The 15,591-nt window shown below is 34.3% G+C and overlaps 2 protein-coding genes across 5 annotated transcripts; one reads left to right on the top strand and one right to left on the bottom strand.

Moving 5' to 3' along the window:
• The first annotated feature begins 458 nt into the window (after positions 1-458).
• Positions 459-8,586, top strand: LOC149734215 (uncharacterized). Of its 4 annotated transcripts, XM_089881310.1 has the most exons (17): positions 459-685; positions 900-978; positions 1,364-1,480; positions 1,881-2,028; positions 2,299-2,442; positions 2,912-3,070; positions 3,415-3,519; positions 3,872-4,009; positions 4,332-4,530; positions 4,868-4,944; positions 5,200-5,322; positions 5,506-5,652; positions 5,772-5,978; positions 6,138-6,246; positions 6,521-6,753; positions 7,056-7,214; positions 7,442-8,586. In XM_089881310.1, exons 1-17 carry the CDS (start codon positions 526-528, stop codon positions 7,622-7,624), a joined length of 2,487 nt encoding a protein of 828 aa, XP_089737436.1. In that variant the 5' UTR covers positions 459-525; the 3' UTR covers positions 7,625-8,586. The 4 variants fall into 4 exon arrangements, with proteins under 4 accessions (XP_089737436.1, XP_089737439.1, XP_089737437.1 ...); XM_089881313.1 differs by lacking the exon at positions 2,912-3,070; XM_089881311.1 differs by lacking the exon at positions 2,299-2,442.
• LOC149734216 (renin receptor-like) lies at positions 7,684-11,645 on the bottom strand. The gene is made up of 7 exons (XM_089881357.1): positions 11,488-11,645; positions 11,059-11,214; positions 10,717-10,808; positions 10,475-10,600; positions 9,876-10,055; positions 9,362-9,511; positions 7,684-8,885 (listed from the first exon to the last, which is right to left on the bottom strand). The coding sequence occupies exons 1-7, from the start codon at positions 11,540-11,542 to the stop codon at positions 8,589-8,591; spliced, it is 1,056 nt and encodes a 351-aa protein (XP_089737483.1). The 5' UTR covers positions 11,543-11,645; the 3' UTR covers positions 7,684-8,588.
• Between the last annotated feature and the right edge of the window lie 3,946 nt (positions 11,646-15,591).

The raw sequence follows: 15,591 nt of genomic DNA on the forward strand, positions 1-15,591 counted from the left end.
GTGGTTAAGTGTCTTGCCCAAGGACACATACGCCTATTACGGTAGCAGCGAGATGGCATTTGAGATAAAACGTTATATATTTAAATAATTCACTAGTTATAGTACACTACAAATCTACGAAAAACATTGACTCATATAACTACAGATTAATAGTACAGTATTCACAAATTCCCACAATACAAAACTAGTTAGACAATTAAAACAAAGTCAAAAGTTCACACATTTGTATTCTAAAAACGTAATAATGCGACAACAAAATTTGTCCATGACGTCATATTCCGTGTAAGTCTGGATTTCTGTACGTAACTTCTTACAGTAAAAAAACATCGTTTAAAAACTGAGACCGATAAATATGTGACGATTGCACAAATTAACACCTTCCATATATCAGCTGTTTAAATGTACAACTGTGAGTCGTAAAAGGTATTTGTGATGTCACAACGTAGGGCTTACTTAGGTTTAGTGTTTGATGTTACCGTATGTGTGTATGTATGTCTGTTACAAAAATGTGTGTTATAAAAAAGTATGTATATAAAATATCTTAACCGATTAAAACAAGGTTGCCGTAGGAAATATTTGCCGGGTATTGGTGTAAAAAGTTTTAGCCATCAAGACGTTTCTTCGTTTGATAAAATCAACCAAAATTCACAGAATTCTTGTTGTACGTTTGTTCAAAAAAACCAAGGCAAGTAAATATGCTTAATTAAAAATATTTTAATATTTCGTTACTTCTGCTACCAGGCATTATGTAAATAATCTTTTAGCGGCTCATCTCGTATAACAAAAAACGTAGTGTATTTCTGACGTTTGTCTGCCATTCGGCAAGACTTCGTCAAGGATTTTTTTATTAGTTTAAAATTTTAAATAGACCGATATAACAATATATAATTGGTATTTAGATAATTCACCAGAATCCACGGATGTCCGATTTCTGACAAAACAATTTCAAAACTGGCTACAAGTTGTTCTTGCGCTAAGGTTAGTATAATTATGAATGAGTGAATGAATGAATCCTTGCGTGGCCGTAAAACGACAGTCGTTATAACACGGTTGTTCTGTTTTACAAACTTCGTCTCCGCTGAAGAGTTACCACGTATGCAACTTTGTGGGTGATTACATTTTGAAATTTCCTTTTTTTGTAGTGTATGGCTGACATTTTAGACAACCCTTTGGGAACAATTGCATTTTTTTAATTTTTTAGCCAAACATAGAAAAAAAACGATCACCCAAAAAGCTACATAGTTGGTAATTAAGCACAGGCATTGTTTACTATAAACCGCCTATAATTTACAATCAAACCCTTTTTTAAACCTAATTTATTCGAAACGACATTACTGAACTAATACACAACATGCATCAACAGATTTGCAAGTGAGTACGTCGCCCCCGTTATCAACCAAGCAGTGAAAGAAATGCATCACCAACTCCTGTTTAAATATGGATCGAAGTGCATTCCTTATCAACAACTTAAGCTACTAAGGTAGTATTGTCATATTTGGTAGGGTGGGGGGGGGGAGATGGGACAAGTTTTCGTTCTATTTTTCCCTTTAAAGGGACGAAAAATAGAATAAAACGGTGTCCTATTTTCCCTTACCCTAGCTACTCCATATACAAACGAATAAACGTAACTTAATATTTACCCTCGCCTATATTTACTGTAAGATGGGACACCGTTAGCACTCCATAATCGCATATTGCCAATCGTGTTTTAAAGAATTACCAGCGTTTTTAGAGTCGTTCGGCTACAGTTTTATGATTCTATTATATTCTATAAATATTCTTTGTTTTCTATCGGATGGGATGAGAAAAAAAAGAATTAAAAATGTCCCATCTTACCATATCCTATACTGTGATTTTTTTATATTTTTTAAAAATCTTAGAACATCTGGAAAAGTGCCGCCATCTTTAAACAATTGGATTAAAGACGTGAAGTCGAACCACCGTTCATCGATATCGACCGGTTCCCTAGTTCGATTTACTGACGTTACAAAATGGCCGACGGAAGATGGCTCGTGGGAGATAGCACGGGTGAGATTATACCCCATGTGACGTCACTAAAAACGATTCATTATGACTTGACCCGTTGCTTCATATCGAATATATCGTTATCACCCAAATCCCATATTTCCTGATCGTGTTTTAAATAATTACCAACGCTCTTTTAGAATCATAGGGATACAGTTTAAAATTGTTAAAATGTTCTATGTTTGCTACCAAATGGAACGAAAAAGTATAAAACCATGTCTCATCCTACCCCACCATACTATAAATGACATTATACAACGCTTATTATTACAGGTTTTTATGTCACAAGGCTACAGGTCGGGTACCGGCAATACTTCGTCCTCATTCGATACTTCTGCTTTGTTCAGTTATATGTTTCGATGTCGCAACTTTGAACGTTACTTACAAGATATTAATGTCGCAAAAAATATACTGGAAGTAAGTGTTACAATATAGGGTGGGGTAGGATGGGACACGTTTTCATTCTCTTTTATCCTCTCATTTGGAGGTAAACAAAGAATACTTATAAAATTGTATAAGAGTATGATCGCAAATTAAAACAAAACGTTGTGAAATCTACAAAACAGTATCAGATGATATACAGTATCCCATCTTACCCCATAGTAGAGTATACGTAGGCGATGCAAATCTATTTTCAAAATTAATTTCGGCTCTATAAAAGTCTAGATTCGCGTCATAACTGTAAAGTCTATAACACTTATGCCATGTGGCTTTAACTGTTGCAAGCATTCATTCGATTCGTGAGTTTTCATCTAATGATTAATGATATATCAATCATAAGACGAAAGCTCATGATCATAACATCATTTCCTTTCACATGACTGTCCTTTACAAATAAACGTGTTCCAGCTATTCAAACGTTAACATTGAGCCTGTGACGTCACAGGTGCGTAACAATGCCATGCACAGCCCACGACTCGAGTTCACAGATCAACAAATGAAAGAATATTTTGGTATAATATCTTGTCTGTTTGACGACGAAAGGTTAATTCTTGAAACGCAGCAATTTGAGCAATCGACCAAAGCGTTGCAAGAATTTAAAGAGGTAAAACGTGTTGTGTCATGATATGGTGGGAGGGGGGGGGGGGATGGGACAAGTTTTCGTTCTATTTTTCCCTTTCCATTTAGTAGTAAACAACGAACATTTAAAAAGGTATAAAACCGTACGCATGTAAGACGAGTATAGTATTAGACGTTTTATCTATCATACTTTTTTGTTCAGCCCTTTATTCTACGGGTTGCATATAGTACTGTGGGGTAAGATGGGATATTATTAGCAGCTAAATCCCAGATTCCCTAATCGTGTTTTAAGCAACTAACAATGCTAACTTAAAGTTGCGGGGCTACGGTTACATAGTTCTGTATATATACATATAAAATTTTTTTCAGATAAGAGACAGATTGGCGAAAACTGATTATACAAAAACTACGATCAAGTTTATTGGCGAAGAAAACGCGATGTTGTCTCGTTGTGTTTCAGCGAATCAGTCTCAGGTAAACGACACCATTTTTAGCACAGTGATTAAATAAATTGTTATAACGCGTATGTACAACTTTGTAGGTTTTTTCTGTACAACTGAGAGGCCACTGAATGACTAAACAATTTTTTACAACTAAAAATGTAATGTTTGTGTGGTGTATAAACCATCGGTTCTAAGTAATAGCAATGCTCCAAACCAGGGGTCACTATTAGGTTGTCAAATTGTCAGCCATATGGAAAACCATGTTTCGAATTTGTCTATATACTCGTAAAAGTAGACAAAGTGTATAAAAAAGAACATCCATTATATAGGCCTTATTACTCTGCAACGCGAGGATTCATTTGTTCATTTTTCTCTTTTCACAGTTGATCTCGCTTCGCAACTTATATGACGATATTACACGAGATTTCGTCAACGTTTCGAAACAAGCGTTAACATTAAACAAAGCTTGCGATCAGTTTCAACAGAAGATTGAAAACCAACTTGATCATTTGGATTCAAAAGTTAGTTTGGTTATAAATAATACAAGATCTTGGTGATATGATTTATATATATCGAAAACTACTGATTTTTTTTCTGAAACGGATACTTTTAGTTTTTTTACACATAAATTTAACCTAAATCAAGTTACAAAGAATAAGTTTTAAAATAACATTAAGTTTTTTGTTTTGCATTCAGGATTAATGTTTGACGAGTTTAGTCCGTTGGACATTTTTATCTCATATACGCTTTAAATCGGCTAAGTTTGAGTTATTTTACGCTCATTTTTTTAGCATACGACAAATTGAGGGCGCTGAATCTATAAAAACATTTATTGCGTTTCAGGTGACCAGCCTTCACAAACAAGTGGACGAGTTCGAAGAATGCATGAACCGCAGTGAAAAGAAGCCACCATCGACTAGCTGTAAAGGTACATGGCAGAGAATTCTAAGAAAACTCACACGAAAGAAATCTGCTGATAAACCAACCCCTTCAAGTCGATGTCAAACTAAATGTCAAAGCGAAAATGTCCTAATGGGAACAGGTATATATAAATAATTGTCCGGTGCCAAGGTATGGTATTGGTTAGTTCGCCCAGCCCAGAGAATACGGGTTCAAGGCTCATATCCGCTACCATTTGGCGTGTATGTGTTTTCGCGAAGTGTGCGAAACGGAACACTTACTGTGTTATAACGACCGTTGTTGCTCCGCCACGCGAGTACAAATATGTTACATTTAATCAACAGTATAGTCGTTAAACGCTATGGTAAAACCCAAAAGACAGTTAGGTATTTAACTTAAGTTAAGTTGAAACAAATTGTACTTCTGTCATTGATTAGTTTCTTTTCTGTTCATTTTTACCTTATATGTGTATTAAAAAGGTACGAAAAGAAAAAAGGACGAAAATTATAATGTGAAAATGAAGAAACGAAAAAACGACCTCGACCCCGTACAAGCGGTATATATGCTTACACATAAGCTGTATTAACTTGTTTTTACTATATTTTATTTATAGCACTACATGGTAATATTGAACACTGTTAGCATCACCTATAAATCCCATACTTTCCGATCATGTTTTAAACAATTAACAACGCTGTAGAGACACAGGACTACGGTTATATAATTCTGCAAATATTCTATTTACTACCAAATGCGAAAATTAAAAAGAATAAAAACATGTCCCATCTTACCCCACCCTACTATACTTCAGAATCTGGTGGAAACAATGTTGGCAAGTTTAAAAGATTCAGATGTAAAAAAGAAAAATGGCGGCGGCGGTGGCGGAAGTAATACGAAGTATCAGAACATTTTACAAACATTTCTATTAAGCCAGGTCGGTTACTTTACCCGTTATAACACGGGTGTTCTGTTTCATACACTTCGTGCCAGCTTACGAGTTACCAAGTATGTTACTTTGTGGATGATTGTATTTTTTTACTTTGTGGATGATTGTATTTTTTTTAAAACTATTATGTTTTTTTAAGTATTTTTAAAGGTAACTGAATTATAATACTAGAATGGAAACAAAGGAGCCTCCTATGACGAAACAATGGATGAAAATTCTCGATATCATTCAAAAGTTACTTTTGTGTCAAATTTTGCTGTTTCCACCCCTGAGCCGCAACCTACAGAACAAGACGCAGAAGCGACAGCGGCGAAAGAGGTTTTGATTATGACGTAACAAACTTTGAATATCACGCAACGAATTTTAAGAATAAACCAGCGATCATGATTTTCATAAACCTATATACTCATTATTATAACGGTATCCCTTTTCGACAGGTTTTAAAAAATCTTGGGTTAGAACTCCCAGAAACGATAAGCGATCCCGTTCAACTGTTTAAAGATTATTGCGAAGAAATCCACCAAGAAACACCATCTTTTCATACGTTTGTTGCGTCACATAGATGCTTTGTTACGTTGATACAATTCTTTAATAACTACTCCATAGCACGGACAGACGTCAAGCAGGATGAACTCTTTATTGAGGTATAGTAGGGCGGGGTGGGTTAAGTCGGGACACGGGGCAAGTTAGGACCATTTTTAGAAACACATTTTTGATTTATACATTTTTTGTTTAAATTTTTAGTTTTTTTTTTTATAATTTTTGTCGTGGAGTCTTTTAAAGATATAGTTTATGTTTCGCAGTTGAAATACAGTTCATTATTATGCGATACGGTTTCAATCACCGAAAGCATGGCCGCCAACAGCGTTCTAGCAGAGGCAAATATTTTTACAACGCCGCAAAACGCAAAGCGTAAGTAAAGTTTACAACTGTGGGGGAAGATGGGACGACTTTAACACACAATATCCAAATATCCTCATCGTGTTTTAAAAAATTAACAACGGTCCATGAAAGTCGTAAGGATACGGTTTCAAGATTTTTTGAATGTTCTTTGTTTACTACCAAATGGGACGAGAAAATGGAATGCAAAGGTCTGTCATGCATCTTCCCCCACCCTATTATAATGGATTTTCACTATTGTTTTCAAAGAGATAAATAAAAATATATTTTATGTTATTTTTTACAGAGCAACTGAACGAATACTGTTTACAAAGAGGTGGGACACTTCCATTGTATTACACGAACCAAACAGAAAATAACAGGACCGGTCAAAAAATCTTAAGTTCCACGGTCCGATCATATCTTCGAAACTCACTCACCGATTCTAGTATGCCTCAATATTGCAATGGACCCGATGATATACCAGACCCACAAGACAAATATATTGTATATGCTGATATTGTGGAAACTGAAAGCTTCGTAAGTCAATTGTTGCGAACAGGTTCAAGGCTCGTTGCTGCCACCATTGTGGGTGTATGTACTTTTGGGCAAAACACCTAATGACTGTTCTAACCCAGTGGTCACGAACTGGTTACCTTAATTGTTATCCATACACATACTAAAAAAACAATTACTCACTAAGTTGCATGCGTGGTAACTCGTAAGCGGGCACGAGAGGAATAAAACAAAACAACCATGTTATAACGAGTAACGACTGTAGTTTTCCCACCACACGAGGAGAGCAAGTTGCATATATATTCATATATTGACTTATTCTGCAGCCGCAGCGTTCAATGTTGGCATCGAGCGAAACAGCAGCAAAACAAATGTTGGATAAACTCGGTGTTGTGTCAGATGGTAAAACACATACACCTTACATGGAAAGATTGGAAGCATATGCGAGGGAATGGGGCTACACGGTTGTTCCTCATACACGAGAAGTAAGAAATGTGGTTATAGTAGGGTGGGGTAAGATAGGACACATTTTTATTCGCCTTTTTCGTTCTTTTCATATATTTGTATAATCGTATTCTCACGACTCTTGCAAATTGTTTAAAAAAGATTAGGAAATATGAGATATAGGCGTTTACAGTATCCCAAGTAGTTTACAGGATCCCAAAATGTCCAACCAAAACAAAGTGACACACCAATCGAATTTCATTTTCAGATTAATCTGAACGTAGAAGTTCCAACAATGTACGATTGTGTCGTCACAAGCAAATGCCTCAAAGACACAAAGCAAAGTTTCATCGTATGTAGTAACGTTATTGGTACATACGACTCCAACGACGCGAAAGAAAGTGCCGCTTTAAATGCATTGAGGTTACTTGGGGTCACGCACAATACCTGATCCTACGTCACAATGACGTCATAGGTGTGACGTCATACTACAATGTTTATTCAAAATCGTGATTTCACAAATACGTTTATTGCACACTTACAACCAAATATACAACAACGTTTAATTATAAGTTACATGTTATATAGTAGGGTGGGAAACATGGGACATTTTTAGCACATAATATCCAAATACTCTGATCGTGTTTTAAACAGTTAACAACGGCCTATGGAAGTCGTGAGGATGTACGGATAATATATAATTCTTTGAATGTTCTGTTCACTACCAAATGGGACGAGAAAATAGAATCAAATAGTGTTCCATCTTACCCCACCTTACTTACGTACTTAAATAATTATTTTGTGGACGTTTTACAAATTCGAACACAGTATAATATGGGAACGTGTACAACTCTTGCAAGATTTATAATATCTATCATAGGCGCAAAACGTGGGGTGATGAGGGTTCAAGGCCACCCCTGATTTTTATAATTAAGAAACATTACAGTCAAGAAGGACAAAATTGCCATTATATTTTTTTCTGAATTTACATTATACAGCACACTGTATTTTGAAAAGTTTGGCGCCTATGAATATAAAAGAACCATATGTTTTCTACACAAAACCAAAACACAGTATCATGTGCAAGGTCATTTGTTTTGTTCTGGATCCACCAATGTAAAACACAATCCACAATGCATGTTATGACATCATAATATAGTAGGGTGGGGAAGACGGGACACCTTTGGCACATAATATCCAAATACCCTGTTCCTGTTTTACACAATTAACAACGTTCTATGGAAGTCGTAAGGATACGGTTTTATAATTGGTTAAATGTTTTTTGTTTACTACTGAACAGGACAAGAAAATATATAATATAAAATAAAAGGTGTCCTATCTTTCCCCAACCTACTTTATAGATTTTATCAAGTGAGCCCTATACTTTTATTAAAAAAATCGCCAAAAATTGTGTTTTATTCGTTTTTAATACGTTGTGTAGCCATTCTGTATATTAAGCTATCACTACCAGGATCCATCACCCATATTACATACACGGCAAAATACACGGCCAAAACAAAAACAACAGAAAACCAGATACCGATATTTAGCATGGCTGAATACTGTGATGAGGTAGGGACAACTGTTCCGTTAATATTTGTGTCATCGTCAACTGCTCGTGTATAACGAGCATTGAATGTATGAGGAGCAACAACCATGTTAACCTCAACTAGCATGTTATTGTTGTAAAGATCTTTGAATTCCTTCACAAACTGAAAAAAAAGAATTTTTGGGTGTTTTTTTCATACTGAAATTTATTTAAAAAGTTATTATTTTATAATATTTAAAGTTGACCAAATAGATTTGTTATTGTACTTTGGAAATGCTGAAAATCCCCTTTGGGCATTTTTCGACAACTAACATTAATAATTGGGCCTTACAGATATATAGAGTAGTTTTAACAATATTAGATAATATATAGTGATATATGTGGGGTAAGATTGAATACTGTTAGCCCTATATCCCATATCTCCTAATCAAAGTTTTAATAATTAACAACGCTGTTTTAGAGTGACTAGGATTCTGTAAATACGCTTTGTTTACTACCAAATGTCACAAAAAAAGAGAATGAAAACATGTCCAAATTTTACCCCACCCTACTATAAATCAAAGTACCCTAGTACCCACTAAACGTACCACATATAGCAGTATTTTTATCAAAATATAGACATAGCAGACTACCAATTACCTTAGGAATAAATGCATCCAATATACTAATAGCTGATCTAACTTGACACGAGTCAACTCCATAAACTTGTTTCAAATTTTCCAATGAGGTCAACACAAAGTTATAAGAATCAGGTGTACCATCTACGCAAACCTCGGGGTGAGCTTTAACCTGTTGTAATACTAAATTAGGCAATTATTATATGTCCAATTGTAACAAGTTACAAATCAAAAATTTTGCAATAAAAAATAAATTTACAAAAAAATACAGAAATATTTACATACGAAAGAAATTTAATGTTACATATTTTCATTTAGCTCATGTTAATAGAACTATATTAACGTTAGATTGCTTATTTTATAACTTTATACTCCCCCTCCAAAAAATAAAAAGGAATATATATATTTAATTTATATTAGTTTAAAGTTCAAACTGTTGCAATTCTTTACAGTTGCACATAGTATTCTATTATATAGGCTATATACATACATTTTAGAGAATATAAATGATAATATCTGTAATGTAAAAAAATAACCTTGTCCAAGATATCCTGCATTAGTTGAATCTCAGCATAAAAAGATTGATCAATAACATTAGTTTGGTTCAAACAAGAGGGGAAAGTTTTAACAAGTGAATCATCAAGTGCTAAACGGTGCATCATTTCATCATTGGTGAATGCTAACCCATTAAATATGGGATTCCTGGTATTTCCACTCTGTAATAAAGGATTGCTTTATCATTAAACATATAAAAATACAATATAAAACAAATATATAAATATAATATACAATTTCCTAAAAATAATAAAACAAAACATATAGGCCTTTATATTATACTAGCCTATAATAAAACCTAAAAATGTTTCTTTCCTCTTTAAAGAAAATTAAATAAAAAAACAAAGAGAATGGATTTAAGAAGAAAATGTTGAAACAATAGTTAATAAAACCTTAAAATGTAAACAATTTCTATAATATAGTAAATATACCCCCCCCCTTTTTTTTTTGTGAAAAAACAATATTTTATTAAACTGCACATAATATGGTTTACGAGCATGTTTCAAAATATAGTTGCCCCCTTTTTTAACTCCTGGATAGCCTATGCCCTTTGTTGTAATACATACACATTATTACTTACATCTGTTACTAAGTCAACAATTACAGATTGTTGTTTCCATGGTAATGATGTGATTGCTTTATTGAGTTGTTCCATTGATGTAACCCTATCATCCTCCATTGAAACTTTATCGTATTTTACAGCAAACTAAAAATACACAATTTATGGATTAGGCCTTGAACGAGGTGTAATCACTTATAAATGAATAAAAAAAAGTTTAATATAAATAGGCTATGTACTAGCGGACCGCAGTTAGAACTTACATCATTTAATGCAAATGAAACATCAGTTGGAAGATCAATGTTAATCAGTAGATTAGCAGAAGGAGAGTCGAATATGTCATACTTTATCAAACCTTTAAAAATATATACACATTTATTATATACAATAAATATTAAACAGCCTGCTCAATTTTTTGTAAAATTTAAAAAATATTAAAGTGATTTTAGCTACCCTCAAAGCTACACTATTGAATATATACTAGAACATTACAAATTGTAATCAACTAAACACAATTAGAAAACATATAATCAGGGAAAAATATGTTCCATTGGTTTCCTACGTCCCATCTTATTTCACAGTAATATAATATGAATGATAAATACCCTGTAACTGAGTTGACATATCTGAAGAAAAGCCCATCATATAATTAATAATTTGTGGGACATCATATCCATTAATATTATTTCCTTCACTCGATATTTGAATGGAATCTGGTTTGGAAACAATGTATAATTGCCCATTTATTGTGGAGATCAGACCTGAAAAAAATGAGACAGAATTATTTTGGGTAATTGTTTTTTTAGGTCTTTGATCTGAAACATCGGGAAAAATTTGCTGGTAAACTGGTAAAATTCAATAAAAATAAACAGACTGAAAAAATAGCCAATTTATTAGAGGTTGATGGTTAATTTTTAGGCTTTGACGTTAAAACACTGCCAAATCCCTTTTTACCGTAAAAATAAGAATAAAACTATTTTTCGTAATAAGAAATAACTTTAAAACTAAATGATTGTTCATAAATATAAACTTACCTAAACAGAAAATCCAAGCAATAATACCATAGTGGCTAAAAGTATACGTCTTCATTTTAGCTTTTATTATAAATATTAAATACCAGAATCTAAAATAAGAAGAAATATAAAAACTCGTGCAGGTTTGCTCAAAATTTAATTTTTCTATAACCCTGTGTTGTCTTATAATAAACCTGTCTATTCTGTTAAAACTGATGGAGTGTAAATGTACATAAACGTTACGAATATGGGTAAACTGTTTACTAAAATTTACAAATTGGAAAAGTCGTTCTGAAATTCTGATTTATAATAAATAAACAAATAAGTTTGTTCTTTCTATGTTTCACATGATTTTCTTGTTTTTCATAGAAATCATAACTTCTCATTTGTGCAAAATGAAGTTCCTACTTCCTACGTTTCCCTGTCCTGTCCTCTTAGACATGCTGCATACGCACTAGTATGTACTGCACAAAAATAGCTATTCAACAATTTAAATAATAAGTTTAGCCAAAGTTAGTTGCATACGTTTGTGCGTTTCAGTTCCACTTATCAACGTTGGTGGTTTTCTTATTGAGCACGTAAGTGGCTCATAGCCGCAAACATGTTTATATACGGACTCTGATATAGATCATTTTTCGTCGAACAGTTGGTTTTGTTGTTATTTCTATACTAGAAAACCTTTTAAGATAATAAGACTTGGGGGATAAAAAATATTTGAATCTGTTTTAGTTTATTTGAGTGCGTAACGGAAGGAAACGCGTAAGAAAGTAAAGACCTTGCTGTAAAAAAGTTAACGCGTAATAGAGTTAAACCTGTAGGACTGGGACACCTGTAGGATGTTACTGTTAAACTTGGTATAACCTATTAAGTTAAGCTGTAAAAGTAATTGATTTGGTGGGCTGGGCATGGATACTGAACAAACAATAAAAAGAAAACATTTAAAGGACAGGTACAGACCAGCATCTGTACCGAAATCTTCAATGTGCCACCAACTAAACCTATGCGCGACCTGCCCTGTGGTGGCACATTTTCTGGGTTGCCATCCAGGCACACAAAAAAAGTTGTACAACGAAATTGTGACGAAAATTGTACAAAACAGTAAAGCGCTGTGCACGAGTAAAGGGGGGTAAAAATTGACAAAAATATTACACAAGTCGCGGAAAATACACCTGTGCACGGCGCTGGAAGCCCGATACGACCTATGCCCAACATAGACGTTGGCCCATGCGCCAAGCCCACCGCTATGGTTAAAAGAGAAAGATACAGATTCGGGTACCAACCGTATTTGTAGATGCTCCTCTTCGTTGAAACACAATTTGTGTTTAAAACACCAGTTGTGTTTGTTTATTCACTATTTTAAAACTGTATAGTAAGGTGGGGAAGATGGGGCACCTACATTTTTATCCTAATTTTTTGGTACTACTTGGTCAAACAAAAAACATTTAAAGCATCGCAAAACCGTATCCTCACGACTACCATAGACCGTTGTCAATTGTTTAAAACACGATCAGGATAACAGGATATTTAGACAATATGTGCTAAAGGGTCCCGTTTTTCCCCACCCTAGTATATTATTCAGAATTCTCTGCAGTCATTTTGCCCTTGATATTCATAACACTATATCTGTAGCCATTTTGCCCGGCATTTTAAATACTTCATTTTCATAACATTTTGTTCAGTTATTTCGCCCACTCGGTCTTTCATTCACTCAGTTTGCCCGTAAATTGTTGTAGTCCAAATAAAGGTTTTATTTAATTAGTAAATACACAATATTAAACCTATTAATATATACGTTAATATTAATAATAATGAATCCAAACGTGGCTTTTAAAACTGTCTAAATAGATTACTTTCCTCTGGATGGTTAAAATGGGCCGTTTTATTGATAAAAAGTTTGAGGAAAATAATCTTATTAAATTAACCCTAAACCAACTAAAGTGTTGGCCCACGTTCGATCCACTAGATAGTGACACCAGACACCATTTCTGCCGGGCATCCTAATTAAGACACTGCCCTTAACTGACAGCAACTTCTAGCTATTTCTATGAGCATCAGATAAACGTATTGCAGGCGGCTGCCTTGTAACATTACTAACTTGGTTCATATCAAATCAGGTAAACAGGTTTAGAATTAGACTCTGTAAAATATAGTAGGGTGGGGGGAGACGAGACACCTTTAGCACATAATATCCAAATATCCTGAGCGTGTTTTAAACAATTAACAATGGTCTATTGGAGTATTTGAGGATACGGTTTCATAATTCCTTGAATGTTATTTCTTTACCACCAAATGCGAAGAGAAAATATAATGAAAAGGTGTCCCATCTTCCTCCGCCCTACTATATAAACACCCTGTGCAGAAAACAGGTAAACGATTTCACCTTACTTACGTTCTGACACCACGATATACAGTGGGCCAGTCTAAATAAAACTGCCTGCTTTAGGCGCTAAATAAAACAGTAACAATCCCCTAACGTCCTAACTTAAGTGATCTGTAAAACACCTTAAAAAGGAAAACCCGCCAGGGTGGTTATGGGTTAAATCACGCCTCTTAGTTGGCCGTGGTTAGTTTAAGTTAGATATGTATAAATATACAACCCTAGTCAAATAGTTAAACACTACTGAAAACCAACAAAACGAGCAACAGAACGCCCGCCCAAAAGCTCTTGGTGAGCTAATGAGCCCAAACAGCAGAAGATTTTCGCGCATGTTTCGAAGCTTCTAGAATGAGCAATTAGAGAAGTCTCGCGTTTTGTTAAATAAAATTCTTGAAAACGAAATCCGAACTGTAATGCAAGGCTTGTGCGAGTGGGAGAAATACCAAGCTCCGATTGGACGGAGGCTCCAGGAGGAACAAGTTTCTCCTCGGGAGTGGGAGAAATACGCTCGAAAATGTAGACGGTGTTGGATAAATTGAGAAAACGACATCAGCTGGGGTACAAACGGCCGACTCAATACTTGGAGCAGGAATACATACTCAGTAAATAAGAGGCCTATATTTACGCGAACGATGTCCATTATATAATATTGTTTCGTAAATGAAGTTTTGTTTTTTTGCCCAAAATTATTACAAACCGGGCCTAGCTATTTGTTTGCAATTAAATTCAACTAATTTTTCTTTTTTACTTTTTTTTTATTGCGTAGGCTATAGTTATTTATTTATTTAAGAAATTGTATAAACAATATATTTCCAGAAATAGCGAGCACTGTATAAAATATAAACAAGCAAATAAATAGTTAAAACAATTTTATGAACTGGGATGTATTTTTTGTGGCAAACTTTGTCACGATTTTACCAAGAAGTCAATTAAATTTCTTAAAAGTAATATTTGGTAAATGAAACATAAAAACAATACACACTAAAAAAGTTTCAACGTGTTTCAAAACAAAACTGCACACAAATTTTACTCGTACAAGAAAAATCCTTTTTATTTATCTCTTCGAAAGCGATGGCGAAGATCATTATTGTTTAAAGAATGAAGAGAAGAGAATCAACAGCAAATAAACAGTGGTTAAAACAGAACGCTATGGATAAAAAGTGTGGGAAAAGGTGTCAAAAAATCGTGGCAGTTGCACACAAATGTTAGTCTTCGCGTGACAGCAATTTCTGAGATTCCTTTTCCACCCTTACTCTGTACTTTGTGTACTTTTGCGAGTATAGACAAATACAAAACATGGTTTTCCATATGGCTGACAATTTGACCACTGGTTTGGAGCATTGCTATTACTTAGAACCGACAGTTTATACACCACACAAATATTACATTTTATTTATGACATTCTGGCCAAAACAAACAGATATAGTTACAGAAGCAACTTATTAAATTTTTCTGTGCAAACTTATTTTGCATGTACTGACATAAACGTTCTATTTAAAGCGACTTTATCAGAGTAATTGTTGTAATGTTAATAACATGATACTGGGTTCGAAGCTCACTGCTGCCACAATTGTGCGTATGTGTCCCTGGTAAAGACACCTAAATTACTCTAGCTCAGTGACCACGAATTTGTTGCCTAAATTGTCAGGTAAACTTAAAAAAGAAACAAAAAGCATTCACCCATAAAGTTACATACACAAATATAAATTAGAGCACTGGTTTATAACATCTTACGCTTCCCGCCCGCT

This window comes from Ciona robusta, chromosome 7 (assembly GCF_009617815.1).
Source record: "Ciona robusta chromosome 7, ASM961781v2".
Classification (NCBI taxonomy): domain Eukaryota; kingdom Metazoa; phylum Chordata; class Ascidiacea; order Phlebobranchia; family Cionidae; genus Ciona; species Ciona robusta.